The sequence below is a fragment of the Cricetulus griseus genome, chromosome 2, assembly GCF_003668045.3.
Source record: "Cricetulus griseus strain 17A/GY chromosome 2, alternate assembly CriGri-PICRH-1.0, whole genome shotgun sequence".
Taxonomy (NCBI): Eukaryota; Metazoa; Chordata; class Mammalia; order Rodentia; family Cricetidae; genus Cricetulus; species Cricetulus griseus.
The window spans coordinates 75,982,983-75,999,349 of record NC_048595.1 but is presented as its reverse complement, the minus strand read 5'-3'; the positions used below and the strand labels follow the sequence as shown (position 1 = coordinate 75,999,349).

Genomic DNA, 16,367 nt, shown 5'->3' with positions numbered 1-16,367 from the left:
GGAAGTCAATACCTCCCCACATATATGCACCACACATATATATGTGACCACACACGTGATCACATACATAATATATATGTACACTCATATCATACCTACATACACATGCAAAGGGAAAAAAAAAAAACCTTAAAAGTGGGATCTAGATGCTATAATAATGAAAGCTCAAAAGTCTAATACTATTCTCTGACCCGGTGTTTTGGAGGAAGTGCATGGCTGGTGTCTGTCAAACACATGATGAGTTGTGTCTGTCAGGCATATAAGTCTGTGACAAAAGACAACTTGAGATGAGGAGAATGAGGTAGGGAGAAGAGGGGAGTAGACGCTTGGGAATGGCAAGGAAGAGGAGTCAGGAGAAGCAGGCAGGAGAGAGATATGGTGGGAAACAGGGACTGCACTCTGTGGCCCTGACTGTTCACAGTGGGACATGCCAGGGAAAGAGTGGTGACTATTGGTGGGCAGACTGACTGAAGCTAGCCCAGCAACCAGTGCCCTCAGAGTTGCTGCCCAGACAGAAGTGGAGTCAGTTGGCCAGCACTGTCCAGAAAGGCAGCACTGTTACAACAGAGAGCATGTTGTAGGACTGAGAAAAGTTAGTTTCCATCATCTGTACAATAGACTGGTATCTCATCCTTCACAGGGTTGTTCTGAGGAAACACACACATACACACACCCTCTGAAGGAAGATGACCATAAGTAGACACAGAACATCTCTCTAAACACATGCATCACAGAGTGGTCGTAAGAAATTATAGTATGGCATAGTAGATGTCAGCTCAGTGTGGCAGGGTACAGTTTTGCCAGGTCTGGTACCGTGTACATGAAGGTCAGGACCTCTAACTGCCCCACAACAGTCCCAGAGCCAAGCAGGCAGTTCTTCCCAGAAGGTGTGTAAGTGGAGGGGTAGAATGACTGGATACAAAAGGACAGAGGGACAAAGAGTGGCTGAGAGCCTGGAGAGAAATGAGAAGTCACATAGCAGTGCAGCACCTCACTGAGCAGTGGCCATAATAACCCAGGGCACAATCTCAACACGCTATTCACTGATCATCAACAAACAGCCCTCATCACCTCTGGGCTTTCATGTGCAACAGCTCCCAACCCCTCCCGTTTGGGGCTTTACTGGAATCCGGGTATTAGGAATTTTCCAGAGAATGTAGCCAGCCCCTCTGCTTACTCACAGCAGGAAGCATCTCCCTCTATCTGTCCTGCACTCAGGTTACCTGTGAGTCCAGCTTTTGAGTTGTGGGGCTCAGAGCCTCTTGAGTTTGAATGTCCATCTTCGCAAGCAGTCTCTGACCCCGGCTAATCTGCTTATGGAGGGCATCATAGTCCTCAATCAGGCCCAGCATATGGGGGCCACTCTTGCTGGCCCACATATGGTGGCCAGCAACCACACAGGGCATGCAAGTGGGACTGGTGGCATAAGTGCTACTGTCACAGGAGAGGGAGTCAACGTCAGTTCCGGAGAGCAGAGGAGTCTCAGAAGCTACAAACAAAGTGGTAAAGGTTAGATCTTCTTGCGATGGCATCTGCGTTCCTGGAGTTATACTGAGAGAGCACAGCTGCAAAGGGGTCTGGCTCTGAGCCTCCAGCTGTGTTACCCAATGTTGGGCAAAGACTGAAATCGACTTAACCAATATTTATCGAACACTCACTCTGTAGTAGACTCTAGACTACCACAATAAGCCATGCTGTCACTTGCATGACAAAAGTTCAGGATCTAATGGGAATACTGAGGCTGAGGAAGTATAAACACACAGTGCATGGCAGGAGTGAGCCAGAGCTCAAGGGAAAACAACTGTCTGGGCAAAGAGAGAAGTCAAGGAAGACTTTCTGGAAGAGGTGGCATGAGCTGGACTGGACAGGCAGCCAGCATTATGCAGACAGAAAATCCTGTTGCTTTTTAACTTGGTTGATTCTGACTTGGGCAGCTGGAGAGGCATTTTACAGAGAAGTCTGCACTCTTGAGTCTTGAGGAAGTGGGGGGACCTGGACTGGTGTAAATTAGAAAATGTGAGACTTTGAAAGTGCAGTCCAGAGGCAGTAACTCCTCTGTGTGGTCACCCACTAGATCCCAGAGACCCTGCAATCCACACTAAGGTGGTTTTAAAGCTTAAGTTTAAACCCTTGAAGTTGTACTTGCTTAACACCTGGGATGGAGTCAGTGGTTTGGCGATTACCTTCCAGAGATACAAATCACTGCAAGCAGCCAGAGATGCCAGAGACCTCCTTTTCTTCTATTTCAAAAGCCCTAATGTCATACCCAACACTACTGCAGTTACCCAGTTTGTACCTGACTTAGGTGCCATTGCCTGAGTAGAGTCAAACAGATCAAATGAATTATCACTGGCCTCAGGACATCTGTTGCCATCTATAATAAAGCAAAACAAAAGAGAGGAAAATTTGGGCTTTGCCATCATTAGCACTAGAGAAACGATGGAATACAACATGGTAGAACATCTCACACCCATCCATTCATTTCAGAAACAATGCATTCTCTCAGGGCTTCTCTGCATACATCCCTGTAGCCAGGCCCATGTATATTCCACTCATTCTCTTGTACCCTGTGCAGACACCAGGTAACAGAGTGGCCAGGCCCAGAGCCTTCTCTCAAGGAACCTGCCTGTCAAAACCGTAAACAGTTAACCTCATCTCAGGGTACTTAGGAAGAAGGGAGGGAAGCACAGAGACAGGAGCTCAGGTGATGGGGCTGTCCCCAATGTGGCACCCCAGAAGTGGATGCCTGAATGATCTTTTAAGACTTTTCCAGTGCCCAGTGGGAAGGAGGAAAAGAAAAGCCAAGCAGAGTACTGAGCAGGTACAAGGACATAGGCATGAGTCATCATTTTGGGAGAAGACACACAGCTCCTTTAGCTAAGGCCTGGGTACAGGGAAGGACATAGCAGGATGCAGGGCTTGTACCCTGAGGGCTAAGTGACCCACTCATGGTGGGACAATGTTAGGTTGAGGTCTATGTTTTAGACTGGAGAGTTAGTGTGGAAGCTGCTCTACTGACCTAACATGAGAGGAAAGTGACCTGCAACAGGATTTGGAGGTAATGCATCTGAAACACTTGACTGGAGGTCTATGTGATGTTAGATAATACAGGAAAGCACTCTCACACCTGAGAAGCTACTGAACTCTTAAGAGCCTGGTGGGAAGAACAATGATGTAATTTGTTTTTTAAAGAAAGAGACCAAGGAATCTAGACAACTCAGCATGCCAGTGGCAGAGCAATGCATATGTTCAGGTGTTGGGACCTCCCATGCAAGTTTCTTCCACCCATGTTCCACCCAGGTGGAGTAATGGACTCCAGACAAAGATGCTTTGATAAAACCTCCCTACCCTCTGATAATATTACTTAACAGCAAAAGCCACGCTACTTTTCTTTAAAATTAGAACTCCAAACCAACAAGTGACCGACAGACAATAATCCAGTAGGAAGCCCATGTGTGAGCTGCCTACTGATTGTTTTCAGCCCCTGCTGGGTGTGTGTGGCCAGGCTGCCTTACCCTCTGCCCCTTCCCAGGCATTTCTAGCCCTATACAAGCACACAAGTAAATGTAAATCAGACCCACCTGTTACCTGGAAGCTTCCCAGGCCTTAGGAGATGATGAAGGCCAGAGTAAGGGGTCTGGGATCTCATTTAAATACAAGAGAGCAGGGCATGGTGGTGCACACCTTGAATCCTAGAACTGGGAGGCAGGGGCAGGCAGATCTCAGAGTTCGAGGCCAGCTTGGTATACAGGGAGAGTTCCAAGATAGCCAGTGCTATACAAAGAAATCCTCTCTCAAAAAAACAAAAACAAAACAATACAAAAACCAAGGCAAAAAGCGTTGGTGGTATAGTGGTGAGTATAGCTGCCTTCCAAAAACCAAGGCAAGAGAATGACAAGGCCTTGGTGAGTTGTGGGTGGGACTAAACAGAAAGACTTCAGACAGCACAGACCACTGGAAGTCTTAACTCTACTTCCAGAGAACCCAGTGTCCAGTCAGTCAGAGAATATGCAACAATGTTGAGATGAGAGCTGAGAGCAGCAAGAAGGGCATCACTCAGAAGCTCACATGTCATACAGACCCACAGAGCTGAATAACCACAAAGTGAGAAGAAGCAACTTCCCTACCGTGTTTGTCCAGCTGAAGGGACCACTCGGTGACAGACAGGGCCTTGACAGCCACAGTGAGGTCCCCTTCCTGGGCTTTCTTTGGACCCAGTGACAGCTGCTCCTCTAGCTTGCTCCTCAGGGTGTTATTAGTCTGGATGCTCCTTTCTAGCTGGTCACGGAGAGCCTGTACCTCTGTCAGGAGGCCATGTAGGTTGCTCAAACAGTCAGGCCCCTTCCAGCCTTCTCCAGATGCCTCACCTTGGGTCTCTGCAGACATATGCAAAGGGAAGCCTTGATATTTTCCAAGATCAAAGGTCAGCCGTCAAAGAGACTCAAGGGCATTTCAACCCACCACCATCAGCCCCCTTCTAAGAACTAGGTACAATTTAAAATAACAACTCGACTTTAAAAACAAAAATATTGGCTGACTTAATTGCTGCTATTCCACAGGCTAAGTAAGAGCTGCAAATTAATTTCACTTCTGGCCATAAAAGCCTAGCAAATTGCACACCAAACCCCGAAATTATGTCTAGTAGTAATAAAATCTATTTGGACCAGAATTATAGAATGAAAGGGGATGATTTTAAGGGCTACAGTATATTAAAAAGGCAGGCACAATAGCAAGAACAAGAGAAGCAACTTGAGAAGAAGCAAAAGCTGAGAGATGACCCTTTCTAGATAAACTTTCAATAGGGAGAAACCATCTGGAAAATTAGTTTTAGAAAAATCCCCACTGTGCCTCCAAATTGATTCTCAAACATTACATATAGTGCCTTATAGTCAGGCACTCTGATCTGCATTTTCTAGAAGCAGAGCACACTAGGCCCGACAAGCACCTAAGAACAATGTCCGGCATGTGGCAACACTCGAATATCTACTGGATGAATAACTATGACAATGTTATTTCTTGGATGCCTACCTATGTGCCTGGAATGTGGCTAAGATGTTTTAATAAATGCCCTCATTTAACTTTCATGGCTCCACACAGTGGATATTGACAGACCTGATTACAGAGCTGTAACTGACCCAGTTACTGGTGAAGTCAGAACAAGCTGAGATGAAGGAAGTGAGACTCCAGACTTCACCTTGGCCAAAAGCCAATAATGGCGATGCATACCTATAAGGCTAAGGCAGGAGGATTTTTCAATGAAGCCAGTCTGTGCTATATAGAAAAACCCTGCCTCAAAAACAGAGTGGGCGAAAGAGTTTGCTTCTAAATGCGCCTGGTCTACCTATGGGCCAGTGTGGGTTTAATGGTAGGAGAGGAAAAAACAAGAGTCATGTCCTCCCATACCCACGAGCAGCTTTTTGGGTGAGCTCAGACCCTGAGATGTCTCAGGCCTGGCCCTAAGCAGGCAGTACCTCGCTTCCTATGTTCCTCATTCAGCTTCTCATACACCTTCAGCTCCACTCGGAGGGACTGGAGGAGCTTATCATTCTGTGAGAGCAGTTGCTGCCTCGACTTCATTTCTTCCTGTACCCTGAAAGAGTCCCGTATGGTTAGAGGGGTTAATTCCTCCTCCTGGAGGCTTGTTCAGTTCCCCCCAGGAAGGCCCAGGCCATCTCAGCCAAGGAATGTGAACAAAATGTGCAGAGACAGACGTGGTTAAGAGTTCCATCATAGCTCCCAGTTAAGGCATAGGACACGTGGGACCTAACAGACCTTAATAGACCTTCTCTCAAGTAAGCTTTACAGGCATTCTAAAGGAAGGTGTCCTCCAATTCCTGTCAGATACCCAAGAAAAGGAACCCAAAAAAGCTGTCACTTTCTAGAGCTAGGGAAAAGCCAGGACCTCTGTCCAGGGAGGTCTGATGGCACCTGGACAGGGATGAGGGTAGTCACTCAGACAGGAGAAAGAGTACTTCGTGTTGACACATGGACTAAGGCAGAGGACTAAGAGGGAGAGGGGGTAGATTTACATTTACTCACTCAGAGTATCTCAGTGACCTGTGCCATTTGGAGCAAAACTGGAGTCTTTATAGGGCTAGAGGCCAAAGATGATTAAGCATCTACCCTCCTCTCTGCCCTCAGCTCCTACTTTAGCCAAGCACAGGACCCTCTCTGGTTTGCCACGGCAACTCTGTCTTAGGGCCTATGTGACTTCTGCCAATAGTTTCAGCTCTCATATGCTTATTGTGTGGCTCTCCACTCAAAAGGGGCCTTTTCAGACAGCCCTTCTTTGACCACCCTAGGTGAGAAGGCCATCCACCCCCTGCATTCTTCCTTATTTAGAGGACTATGCCCCACATATTTTGTGCCCAGGCAAAAATGCTTGTTTCTAGAGCCATTGTGCCTACTGCGAGGATCACATTCCTAGGCATAGCAGGCCACCAAGGACAGCTGAGTCAAGCCCACCTGCTCAGTTCTTGGTGGCTGCTGCAGACCTCCTGGGTCAGCTGCTGGTTCTGTCTCTCCTTCTCACTGATGTCTTTCTGCAACCTTTCATTTTCTTCTTTTACACTGGTGTACTCTAACTGAAGGTGCTCAAGACTTGCAGCCTTCCTGGACAGAGACTCAAGTAATTTTTCATTCTCTTTCTGTTTATCTGCAAATACCAAAATGAGAAGGGATACCATTTGTTTTTTCCAACCTTATTACACTGGTACAGCACTCCAGCTCAAGCACGCCAAGCATACAGAAAAGAATGAGATTTAATCTGGCATTTATGGTTCCGGCATTCCAATTATCTTATGCATTTTAGGCAGATAAATCTGTCAATATCAAAGCTGCAGATTAAACATCACTAGAATGAAAGGGGCCTATTTAACTTTCTATTAAATAATGGGCCTTGAAAACCTCTGTTACTTTGCCTTAGAGAGTACACATGGTGGGTAGAGCAACAGGCAGGAACCCAGACGTCAGTGAGTGGGGAGAACAGCAAGCATCCTGCAGAGCCCCACAGGAGGCTGTGGGCTCCCCAGAACAATGAAACACTCTTGGAGGTCCTGGAAACAATAAGGCCTAGAGCAGAGAGTTGAAGGCAGAGTGACTGAGTTCTAGTGCAGCTTCTCCACTTACTGTCTGTGACCCTATGTGAAGCTCTTCACTCCTCAGTGCCTCGGCTTCCTCCCCTAGGCTAGGGTGAGGATGCAGAGTTGCTGTCTGTACAGGCTTATTATTAGCCCAAGCCTTGAAAGTACCACATGAGAGCCAAAGGGGTGGTAATGATGGCACATCCCAGCACTAACTGTACATGTGCTACAGTAAGCTCTCACATGTTTCTATGTCCCATGTCTTTGCAGCATACTGCCAAGGCAGGTCCTGTCAATTTCTCCATCTTTCACGTGAGAAACAAATGAGAGATAGGGTAAAGGCTTCCCTGTAGCCATAAAGATGGGAAGGCATACAGCCTGGATGTAGATCTACTCTTAACCATGATTCAAATATTTCCATGTACACTGGCATTCCTGCTGGTCTATATGACATTAGCACAGCTGCATCACTCCTGACTGGTCCACACTCTCCTCATCTCTAACTTGGGCCATGTCTGTTTTCCTTCTCTGATTCTGAGGCATCTCGGGTAATCATTCCTTTCCTTTTTAGACTTGACCCTTGAGGAAGAGGGTGTCTGAGCTGAGGGTCCTGCCACTCTCTGGCCTGCCTTTGTAGTGAGATATTCATCCCCCCACCCCAGCTCTGACCACGCCTGTTTGGGTGTGGTCACAGGTGCAGACATGTCCAGTTAAAAGGATTGAAGGGAAGCTGGGAAGTCCCTTCTTCAGGTCAGAGAGAGCATCCAGGCAGCAAGGTCTGTATGCTTGGAATGGGAGCCCATGACCATCATTCATTTCCTGTGTAAGTTATTTTCTCCTAATAAAGTCCACTTCATCCTACTGGTCAAGCATCCTGATTTCTACTCTCAATATCTGGCACCCAACATGGGGCCATGCTGACCACTTCCATTTGGGCATGGTCACAGGTATGAACATGAATATCTCACATGTTTTATCATAGCATGCCTCACTCCTCCTTGCTATATTTCACCCATCAGACTACAGCCTTCAGATGCAAAAATACAGTGCTTGTTTATTTCTGTATCAGTCTATCAAGTTCCCCTCTAGGGCAGGATAGAGATAGGCTGCTGAATGAATGAGCAAACTACATATGAGCCCCAATTTTGACTCTTAAGGCAAAATCAGTACCCATATCCCCCAGGACTATGGGATAAGCTGGCCTACATTCCAGCTCCAGCACCTCTGGCTCAGTGAGCCCATCAGAGCAATTGCTTAGGCTGTGAATTCTGACCTGAGAAACAGGGCTAATAATCCCTCACTCTAGAATCATTCTAAGTATGGACAATAACACAAGTAAAAACTCTTCAGCAGCTAAGCTCCAAGAAAAGGAATTAAGGATCTTTATAAAGGATGCTGGATAAACTTCACTGGTTGGAGAAAATCTCCAGTTGAGATTTGGCAGTAATAAATTACCAGCACTTCTCTCTTCCTCAGTTGTGATGTACTGAGACCCTGGTAGAGACATTGCTCTGGGGGCTTTATAGTCCAGTTGTTACAACAGCTAAGTAAGGCATTTTTTTTTTTTAACCCATCTGTGCCCTAGTTTTATTAGCTATAAAACAGGAATGCCCCATAGGGCTGTTGTGCAGTTAAAGGTAGAAAACTGTCATACCCACCCCTTTGGAATCTAGGGTGTCATTTCCTTTGACACAGGGCTTTGGATCTCAGGCTGCAGGTGGCTCTGATTTCTTACCTCTGGACCCTTTCTCGAGCATCATACTGAGGGCCTGATTCTGCTTCCTCAGGAAATGTATCTCTGACGTCAGAGAGCTATGTAGCTCTGAGCCATAAGCAGAAACATTTGTGGAAACTAGAAGAACATACATGAATGGTGATTTATAGACAGCCTCCATGTAGAACGGACAAATCTTCCTAGAAAATATGTTTTAAACAATGAAAAAAATCCAGAATGCAATGAAAACCAGTCCTATGAACCATGTAACATAGAGCCAGAGTTTAAAGAACAAGGACAGTGAGCTTAAAGGGGAGGCAAGAGGAGGCCTCCACATCACAACTGCCCCGAAGCTGAACAAAGATGAGACTGAACCACATCAGGGTGAGAGATGACAGTACCAACCATCATGACCAACTGCCTCTTAAGCCTTGGGTCTCGAGTCTGAAGCAGCTCAGTTTGACTCTGTCCCCTCTGGTCTTTCTCACTCTCTCCCTGTTTTAGGATATGGCCAACTCAAACCCCTAACCAAGGCTTTCACCTGGGAGCTATCCTAAACTCCCCCTTGTCTTCCTGTCCAAGCAGGCAATCACGCTGCAGATTCTTCCCCAGAATGCTCAGACTAAGTAAGGCCGACTCTCTTCTTCCCTCCTCTGCACAGCTTTCTCAATTGCACCATTTTGGGGTTCTATTCACAGTTGGCCTCGGAGCACTCACAGTGTGCCCAGTGTCTTCTCTATGTGGCAGGCAGATTCTTCTCTCTTGCTTTCTGTACTGACTCAGTTCACTTACATCACTACAACCAAAACACCACATCCCTGTGTTCCCAGACAGCAGGTGAAGAAAACCAGGGAGACCTAAGTGAAGTCTGTTGAGGGTTTCAAAGAGACTCTGCACTAGACAAGAGAGAACCCTCAGGCTCTTCCTTCCCATGCCTAGGGCACTGTCCTAGGAGAATGGGAAGATGCCACTAAAGAGGCACCACAGAAGTCAGCCCAACCCTGCCTCAGAGTTGTCTGCCTCTGGGGTTCTTGTAATCAATGGAGGTACAAACACCCCTTATCTTCACTGCTTTCTTCCTCACATTTCTTTTCAGCTATCTGCAGCTGAAATAACCCTGGGATATGAAATTCATGCCTGTGGTGTAGGTCCACACCCCTTATAAAGAAGGTGTGGTTAGTTTTCCTGGAAACATTCTTCCCACTCTACCGAACGTTTTTCCTCCAGCAACTGAGTCACACAAAATTAAGTCAAATTAATTCTTATTCACAAATGTCTCTTCCTACCATCTTTCCCTACTTTTTCCAGTGAACCCTGGGATCTTTTCAGAGTTCCTGCCCATCTCCTGCTTCTTAATAGCTGCAAGGCATCAGGCAAGTTGCTTAACTGCCCCCCCCCCAGGCTTAGCACAACAAAAACACCCATGCTGTTATCATCTGTGTTAGTATCTAGATGAATGGAGAGTGAGGCCACAAGAGGACCACAGACTTATCAGAATAATCAGCAGAAACCCCAACAATGACACTGATCAATGCCAGGGTATTACTTGATAATAAACAAGCAATAGGCCATAAAACATCCAAGAGTCACTAAACCTAACTAGGCCCAACTGGCCTAGTGAGGATCACCTGGTACCACCTCTGTAGTGAGCACAGAGAACTCAAGTAAGCTGGAGGCTCTAAGGCATAAGATAACAGTTTTTAACAACTTGCCCCTTGACATAAGGAGTCCTGCCCTTTGCAGACCTGACCCCAAGATGAGCATTTCCTATCAGGGCGAGGCAGGACTGCTTTTAGTTTTGTCTTTCCAGAAACTATGAGAAAAGCACGTCTTTCCATGAGCATGAATACTTTATGAATGCCTTTCTGTAAACTTCCCTGTCAATGGAAATTACTCTCCAGAGCAATTTTGGGCTCCACTGTAGCCGGTGGCCATTTGAACCCCCAAATAATTCTATAATTGAATTTGCTAGGGGAAATGCAAAACAGAATGAATCATTACCAAGAGTGAACATCAAGGGCCCAGGCATATATTTCTTTCCTGTGTTTGACACACCTAATAACTCAAATTAATCAAATTTCCTAGGGGTGAGGGAGGAGGATGAAGGATGCATGGGATGAGTGGAAGTCCAGGTGAGGACTGGAAGCAAACCATAGCAGAAACTGCAGCACACAGAGAACTGCCAGAAGCTGCCTATATGTGGACTACAGAGCAATGAGAAATGGACTGGGGTCCAAGTTTTGAGTTTTACCATTGAGTACTACCTTTCTAGAACTCAGTGATCTCATCTCTAAAATGGCATCAGGGTCTTTACTCACTGCAGAATATTGAAAGACTGAAAGCTAAACTGGTCATGTTAGATGGAATAGTAACATAAAACTGACAGTGATAAAATCAATTATTTATTGAGTGAGCACTGAGCAATGGCACTGCCTCATTTAATATCAGAAGGACCCTGTTTCATGAAACAACTAAGACTAGAGTGAATTGCCCAAAGTCACAAAACTGACCAATAAAAGACTGCAGTCACACCCAGGTCAACCCAACCAACTTAAACAATACAATGAAGCTATGGAAGAAACCAGGAAAAGTGAGGAGGAAAGGAAGGAGGGAGAGGTTAACAGGTCCAGTGTGGGACAGCTGGTTTATGAACTGTATGAAGGAGTATCTTATGGGTATTCAGTTTCTAAGGAAGCCCATTCCCTTTGAAACAAACTGTGGTGGGGTGGCATGAAATATTTGCCTGACTGAGAAATGCTGACAATTTATGGTCCATTATTGGTGAAAATAGAATACGTTTCTTTTCACCTTTAAAATCCCTATGTATACCTCTACAATGAGCTAGCTTGGGCTCCCAGAGGCAGGCCAACTTCTCCGTCCCACCTGCTTCACAGAGAGCCTCTTCAGGCAAACACATCACACAGCAGCAATCTACCCCACCACATTCCTTACCCTGGGAAAGTCCTTCCTTACCTTGGTCAGTTTCAGACCCCTGCCGCTCCAACTGTTTCCGGAGCTTCTCATTTGTCTTAATAGATTCTTCCAAACAGTTTCTCAAAGTTCGAATTTCCTGTATGTGTTCCATTAGTAAGTCTGTAGGAAGGAAGAACATTTTAAATTTAAAGTCTGAAGCCCCCAACAAATTGAATAATTTATAGATTATGCAGAGATCCTAAAATTTCAACAGTATTGGATGCATTGAGATAGTCAGCAGCTGGCAATTCTTTCCCAAGCTTAGGGGAGGCCAAGCTATTTCCCACAGCCCGTAGCCATGGCTCCGTAATGGCTCTCTGCAGCCCTCCATGAGGAAGCAACTTTACATCACACACAAAAATTATACTCCATACAATTTTAATGCTAACTCTAATGTAGCCTTTTATTCTTCTCAATATCAAATATTAATTTAAAATCTTCCTAATGATGAAACTAACAGATCACTTTCAAGTCAATCTGGACTGCCTGAGAATTGATCAAACTACTTTCATAATGAATCCAGATAGTTTAAGCTAGGTTTTTTTTTTTTTTTTTTTCCAGCAAGGAATAGGTTATCCATTTATCATTCATTAATTTCAAGATTTAAAATAATGCTAGTGAGAGAGGTATTTAAAAGTATGTTCTTGAGCTCACCTGCAGTGTGAGTATAAATGTGTATGACCTTCTGGGGCTATTTATATCACTAGTTTTAGGAAAGTTCTCCAATGTCATTTCCCAAGTAGTTCTACTTCTAGGACTCTATTAAAGGAGCTCATGTGAGATGCTCACAGGCATTTGCCAGAATGCATGAAAATACTCATCTGAGTATTACATGTGACAGGAAACTGAAACAGCTCAAATTGTTCATTGAACCGAGGTCCATTCACTATGATGAGGAATTACACAGCTATTAAATTATGTTATGAAAACTATAAATACCATAGAAAATGTATTATGTCATTATGTTAAATTTCAAAAGATATGAAATTGGTTACAACATAATCACAGCTCTATATAAGAACATACAGATAGTAGAAACAAATATGCCAAAGAAGCAATTACAATGAAATATTAATTGTAGCTACCTCAGGGTGATAGATTTCAAGCTTTTCAAAACCTCCATTTGACATTTTAACATATCACTTAATAGATAAAAACTTAATTTTGCCATATTTCCTAGGATGAGCATGTATTAATTTTTTTCCCTCTGCCACATCTCACTTCAACACAGAAAGAAGGAATCATAGTTTCACTCTAGAGGTGGATTTCCAGAGTCAGTGTTTAAAACATAATCACATTAAGTATCCAAAGGCAAAACTAATGTCTTTAATTCATCAATTAGGGTACACTCAGTATGTCTTAGTAATGTTTGTTTTAAAACATTATACTAATGTTATGACCCAGTTTTAATTCCTCCAAAATGGCTTTCATTTAAAAGTAGCACAATGTTACAGATCTTTTCCTAATTAAATAGTAATTTTGCCATGAATTTGAATGTTTATGAGATGACTTAATTCCCAGACCTTCAGCTATCTCCTATTAATGCCAGAAGTGTGGCAAGTCATTTGGTGGAATGTCTGTCTCCCGCTGCAGCACGGCGGGAAAGGCTGTCTGTGTACTCTTGTGGTGTGCCCAGCACTGATCCTCCCGGCCCAGCCTTGAGGTCCTGCCAACCTTCTTCCAGAAGTCCTTCAGGCCAGAGTCAGCCAGGAGCTCACTGGTTTGGACTGCCACCTTACTTGCTGGTTTACTTGAGTCACACACTGCTGGCTGTGGGGTGATGATGCTCCACACAAGCCATCTTTCACAGTCTTTGGTTGGGAGTGAGAATTATCACATGGGCTGGAAGAAGCACTCCCAGTGGAATTAGACACCATGTATTAATTATGCAGCCATTCTGAGGAGAAGGAAACCCTATACCAACCTTTCCAAAATGGGAAAAGGATCCACCTGTCTTATAGTAAACTCTTATGATAAGTGCTAACTCATAATACCATAAATCCTGCAAAAAGCTACCACACACTGAAAAAAAAGAATAGAAAAAATGTGCATCTTCTGCCAGGTAGTTTTAATTTAGAGAATCTATATTAGGAAAATGCCCTCCAAGAGGAAGGCTTTGTGTCCAAGCCCTACCCCCTCCCACCACTGTTTACAATTTCGAGATTGTAGAAATGACTTAAATGCTGAGCTCTAGGAACAGAAGGAAAACTGCAGTTCAGCCATTCAAAGCACTGTTCTAAAGCCACTAAAAGTGACATTAGCTAACAACATGTCAGAAAGTCTATGGAAGAATGTTAAGTGAGCAACGAAAAAAATGCCAAATTATCTCTCTATACAGATTACAAACGTGACAAAGGGAAAAACAGATGCAGAGAAGAAAAAGGCTGAAGAGATATAAACCAAAAAAAGAAGACAGTGGCTATGTTTCCGTAGCTCCAGAGAACTGGGTTCCTACTCAAGAAAAGAGCCAGTGATGCACTTGAGGGGCACAGGCAGCCCACTAACATCCCTGGCAGAACAGAGATGGGAGACAGACTTGAACCTCTAGGAAATTTGGAAAAAATTGTATCTATTATCCATTTTATCTTTTATCGTATTAAAAACAAAACACAGTGATAGGCAGAAGAGAACTGTGCCCAAGACCACTTAGAAAAAAAGGGATCACATTCACTCTGAATGATATATTCAAGTTGCCCTCCACTCATGTGACCAGACCTCGTGCAGTGGTCTCAGTATCACAGAGAGGGACTAAGTGCCACACTGGACTAAATACAGAGGGAGGCTGCTCCGAGGACAGGGAAATGATTTATAGTGTAACCTAAAGTAGGTGAAGGCAGAACCCACAACCAGAAGTGATGGAGAAATGAAATAATCACAAAAATCTCTAAAGGATACTACCAGAAAACCCAGGAAATGAGTTCTGGTGACTGGCCACCGGAAGATTTGGTTGATTCCTGAGTTGTTCCAAGAATGTGCATATTATATCTAGGTATGTCTAAGATGTGAAACCTGAGTGTCCAGAGGAGCCTCAGAGGACACTGTGGGGCAAATGCTTTGCTCTCATTAACATTGACATATTGGGTGGGACCTCTCCATCTAAAAGAAATCTAGCTGTTTATACCAAAAGCTTTAAATATTTTTGAAATGTAATTTAGTGTTAATAAGAGTTTTTAGTAGGAGTGCTAGTGTTCACGATGTGCTATAGAATTCACTGTGGTGCCTTAGAAAAACCTACTGAATTTAAGCTAGAGATCAGAGAGGTGCAGAGTCTCCACATATCAAAGGCCTGAAACACAGGCTGCTTTCCAAACCCATCACCTTCTTGTGAATGAAGCTCATTTGGACCATACACACTATCTATACACTTTCTTGCAGAGCTGTGCAACTTCAAGAGGACACACCCCCTGCACAGTCAAAGATACTCACTACCTGCCCCTTGGGTGGAAAAGTTTGCTAAGCACAAGTCCATCTGTCCTGCCTCTATGGTCCTTTGAATCGTTGAAATATACTGACTGAAAAACAATAAGTCCAGCTTCCTACCCTAACAGAAGAAATGGAGACTGTAAGCTGAAAGGAGGTTGGGGGAAGGTCGCTGGGAATCTGACATGGCCAATTTAGTCCATATCCAGAAACGGAACAAGGCAGAGCATTTGTGTCTCTGAAACTCCCATGGAACCTCTTAGCACAGGTGTGATGGTATGGGGGGGGGGGCTATGGAGGAAATTAGGTCATGAAGATGCCATACCCGAGAATAGGATTAATGCCCTTGTGGTACAGACCACATGGATTTCCCCTGACCTTACTGTCTCTATGTCAGAATTCAAGTGGAAAGAGGATGTTCACTAGAACTCAACTACACTGCCAGGAAGGAACCTTGACCTCTGCTTTCCCCACACCAGAATTGTGAGAGAGGGATTTGCACTGTCTGCAGTCCCCAGTATTTAGCTGCAGCAGCCTGAGTGGACTGAAATAAAGGGCCTGACCCCATGACCAAGAGTCACACAGTAAGGGACCTGCTTCAGGATGAGCAGAAGCAAAAGGAGAAAACGACACATCTCCAGTGCTTTCAACCCACCCTGTGAAAAGAGAAGATCGCCCAAGTCATCATTTAAAAAGAAACCCAGACTTCCCAGTTGCCACCCACACTTTTAACACCATGGCTCCTTCCAGGGATAAATCACTCTCCATCAGCAGCTCTGACCCTTTCAGGCTCTCCCTTCACTGGCAAAATGGTCAGACATCAGCCTATTCTTCTCATCAAGGCAAGACAGCCCAGTTATGCCTAAGGTGCTTAGTGAGGCTTCGCTTACCTTGAGGAAAATGGCTCGACATCTCTGGGCACTTTTCAGTCTCGCTGTCTGGTTTCTGGTCTCCGGACAGGAAGGACTTAACAGACACTTCATCATCTGACAGTGCGTGAGCGGCAGAAGGCTCAGGAGATTCAGGCAGGAGATGTTGGTAGGTTAAGTTGCCTTCCTCAGTCCTTAACCTTCAAGATTGAAAGAAAGTCATTTCCAAATACAACCTAATAAGATCACGTAGTAAAGATTATATTTATAAATTTATACACATGTATATGTAACATTGATAATTAAAGA

At 44.6% G+C, this 16,367-nt stretch overlaps 1 protein-coding gene across 4 annotated transcripts in view; it reads right to left on the bottom strand.

Moving 5' to 3' along the window:
• Cdk5rap2 (CDK5 regulatory subunit associated protein 2) overlaps window positions 1–16,367 on the bottom strand; it is a 178,995-nt gene that overhangs the window by 13,707 nt on the left and 148,921 nt on the right. For 3 of the 4 annotated variants that reach the window (XM_027400255.1, XM_027400257.1, XM_027400256.1), the window contains 8 exons: window positions 16,080–16,258; window positions 11,770–11,889; window positions 8,818–8,934; window positions 6,466–6,655; window positions 5,472–5,590; window positions 4,128–4,376; window positions 2,297–2,374; window positions 1,224–1,489 (listed from right to left, as the gene is read on the bottom strand). In XM_027400255.1, coding sequence (XP_027256056.1) covers window positions 1,224–1,489; window positions 2,297–2,374; window positions 4,128–4,376; window positions 5,472–5,590; window positions 6,466–6,655; window positions 8,818–8,934; window positions 11,770–11,889; window positions 16,080–16,258 — 1,318 coding nt within the window. The remainder of the gene's footprint in view (window positions 1–1,223; window positions 1,490–2,296; window positions 2,375–4,127; window positions 4,377–5,471; window positions 5,591–6,465; window positions 6,656–8,817; window positions 8,935–11,769; window positions 11,890–16,079; window positions 16,259–16,367) is intronic. The other variant, XM_027400258.1, reaches the window with a different exon arrangement.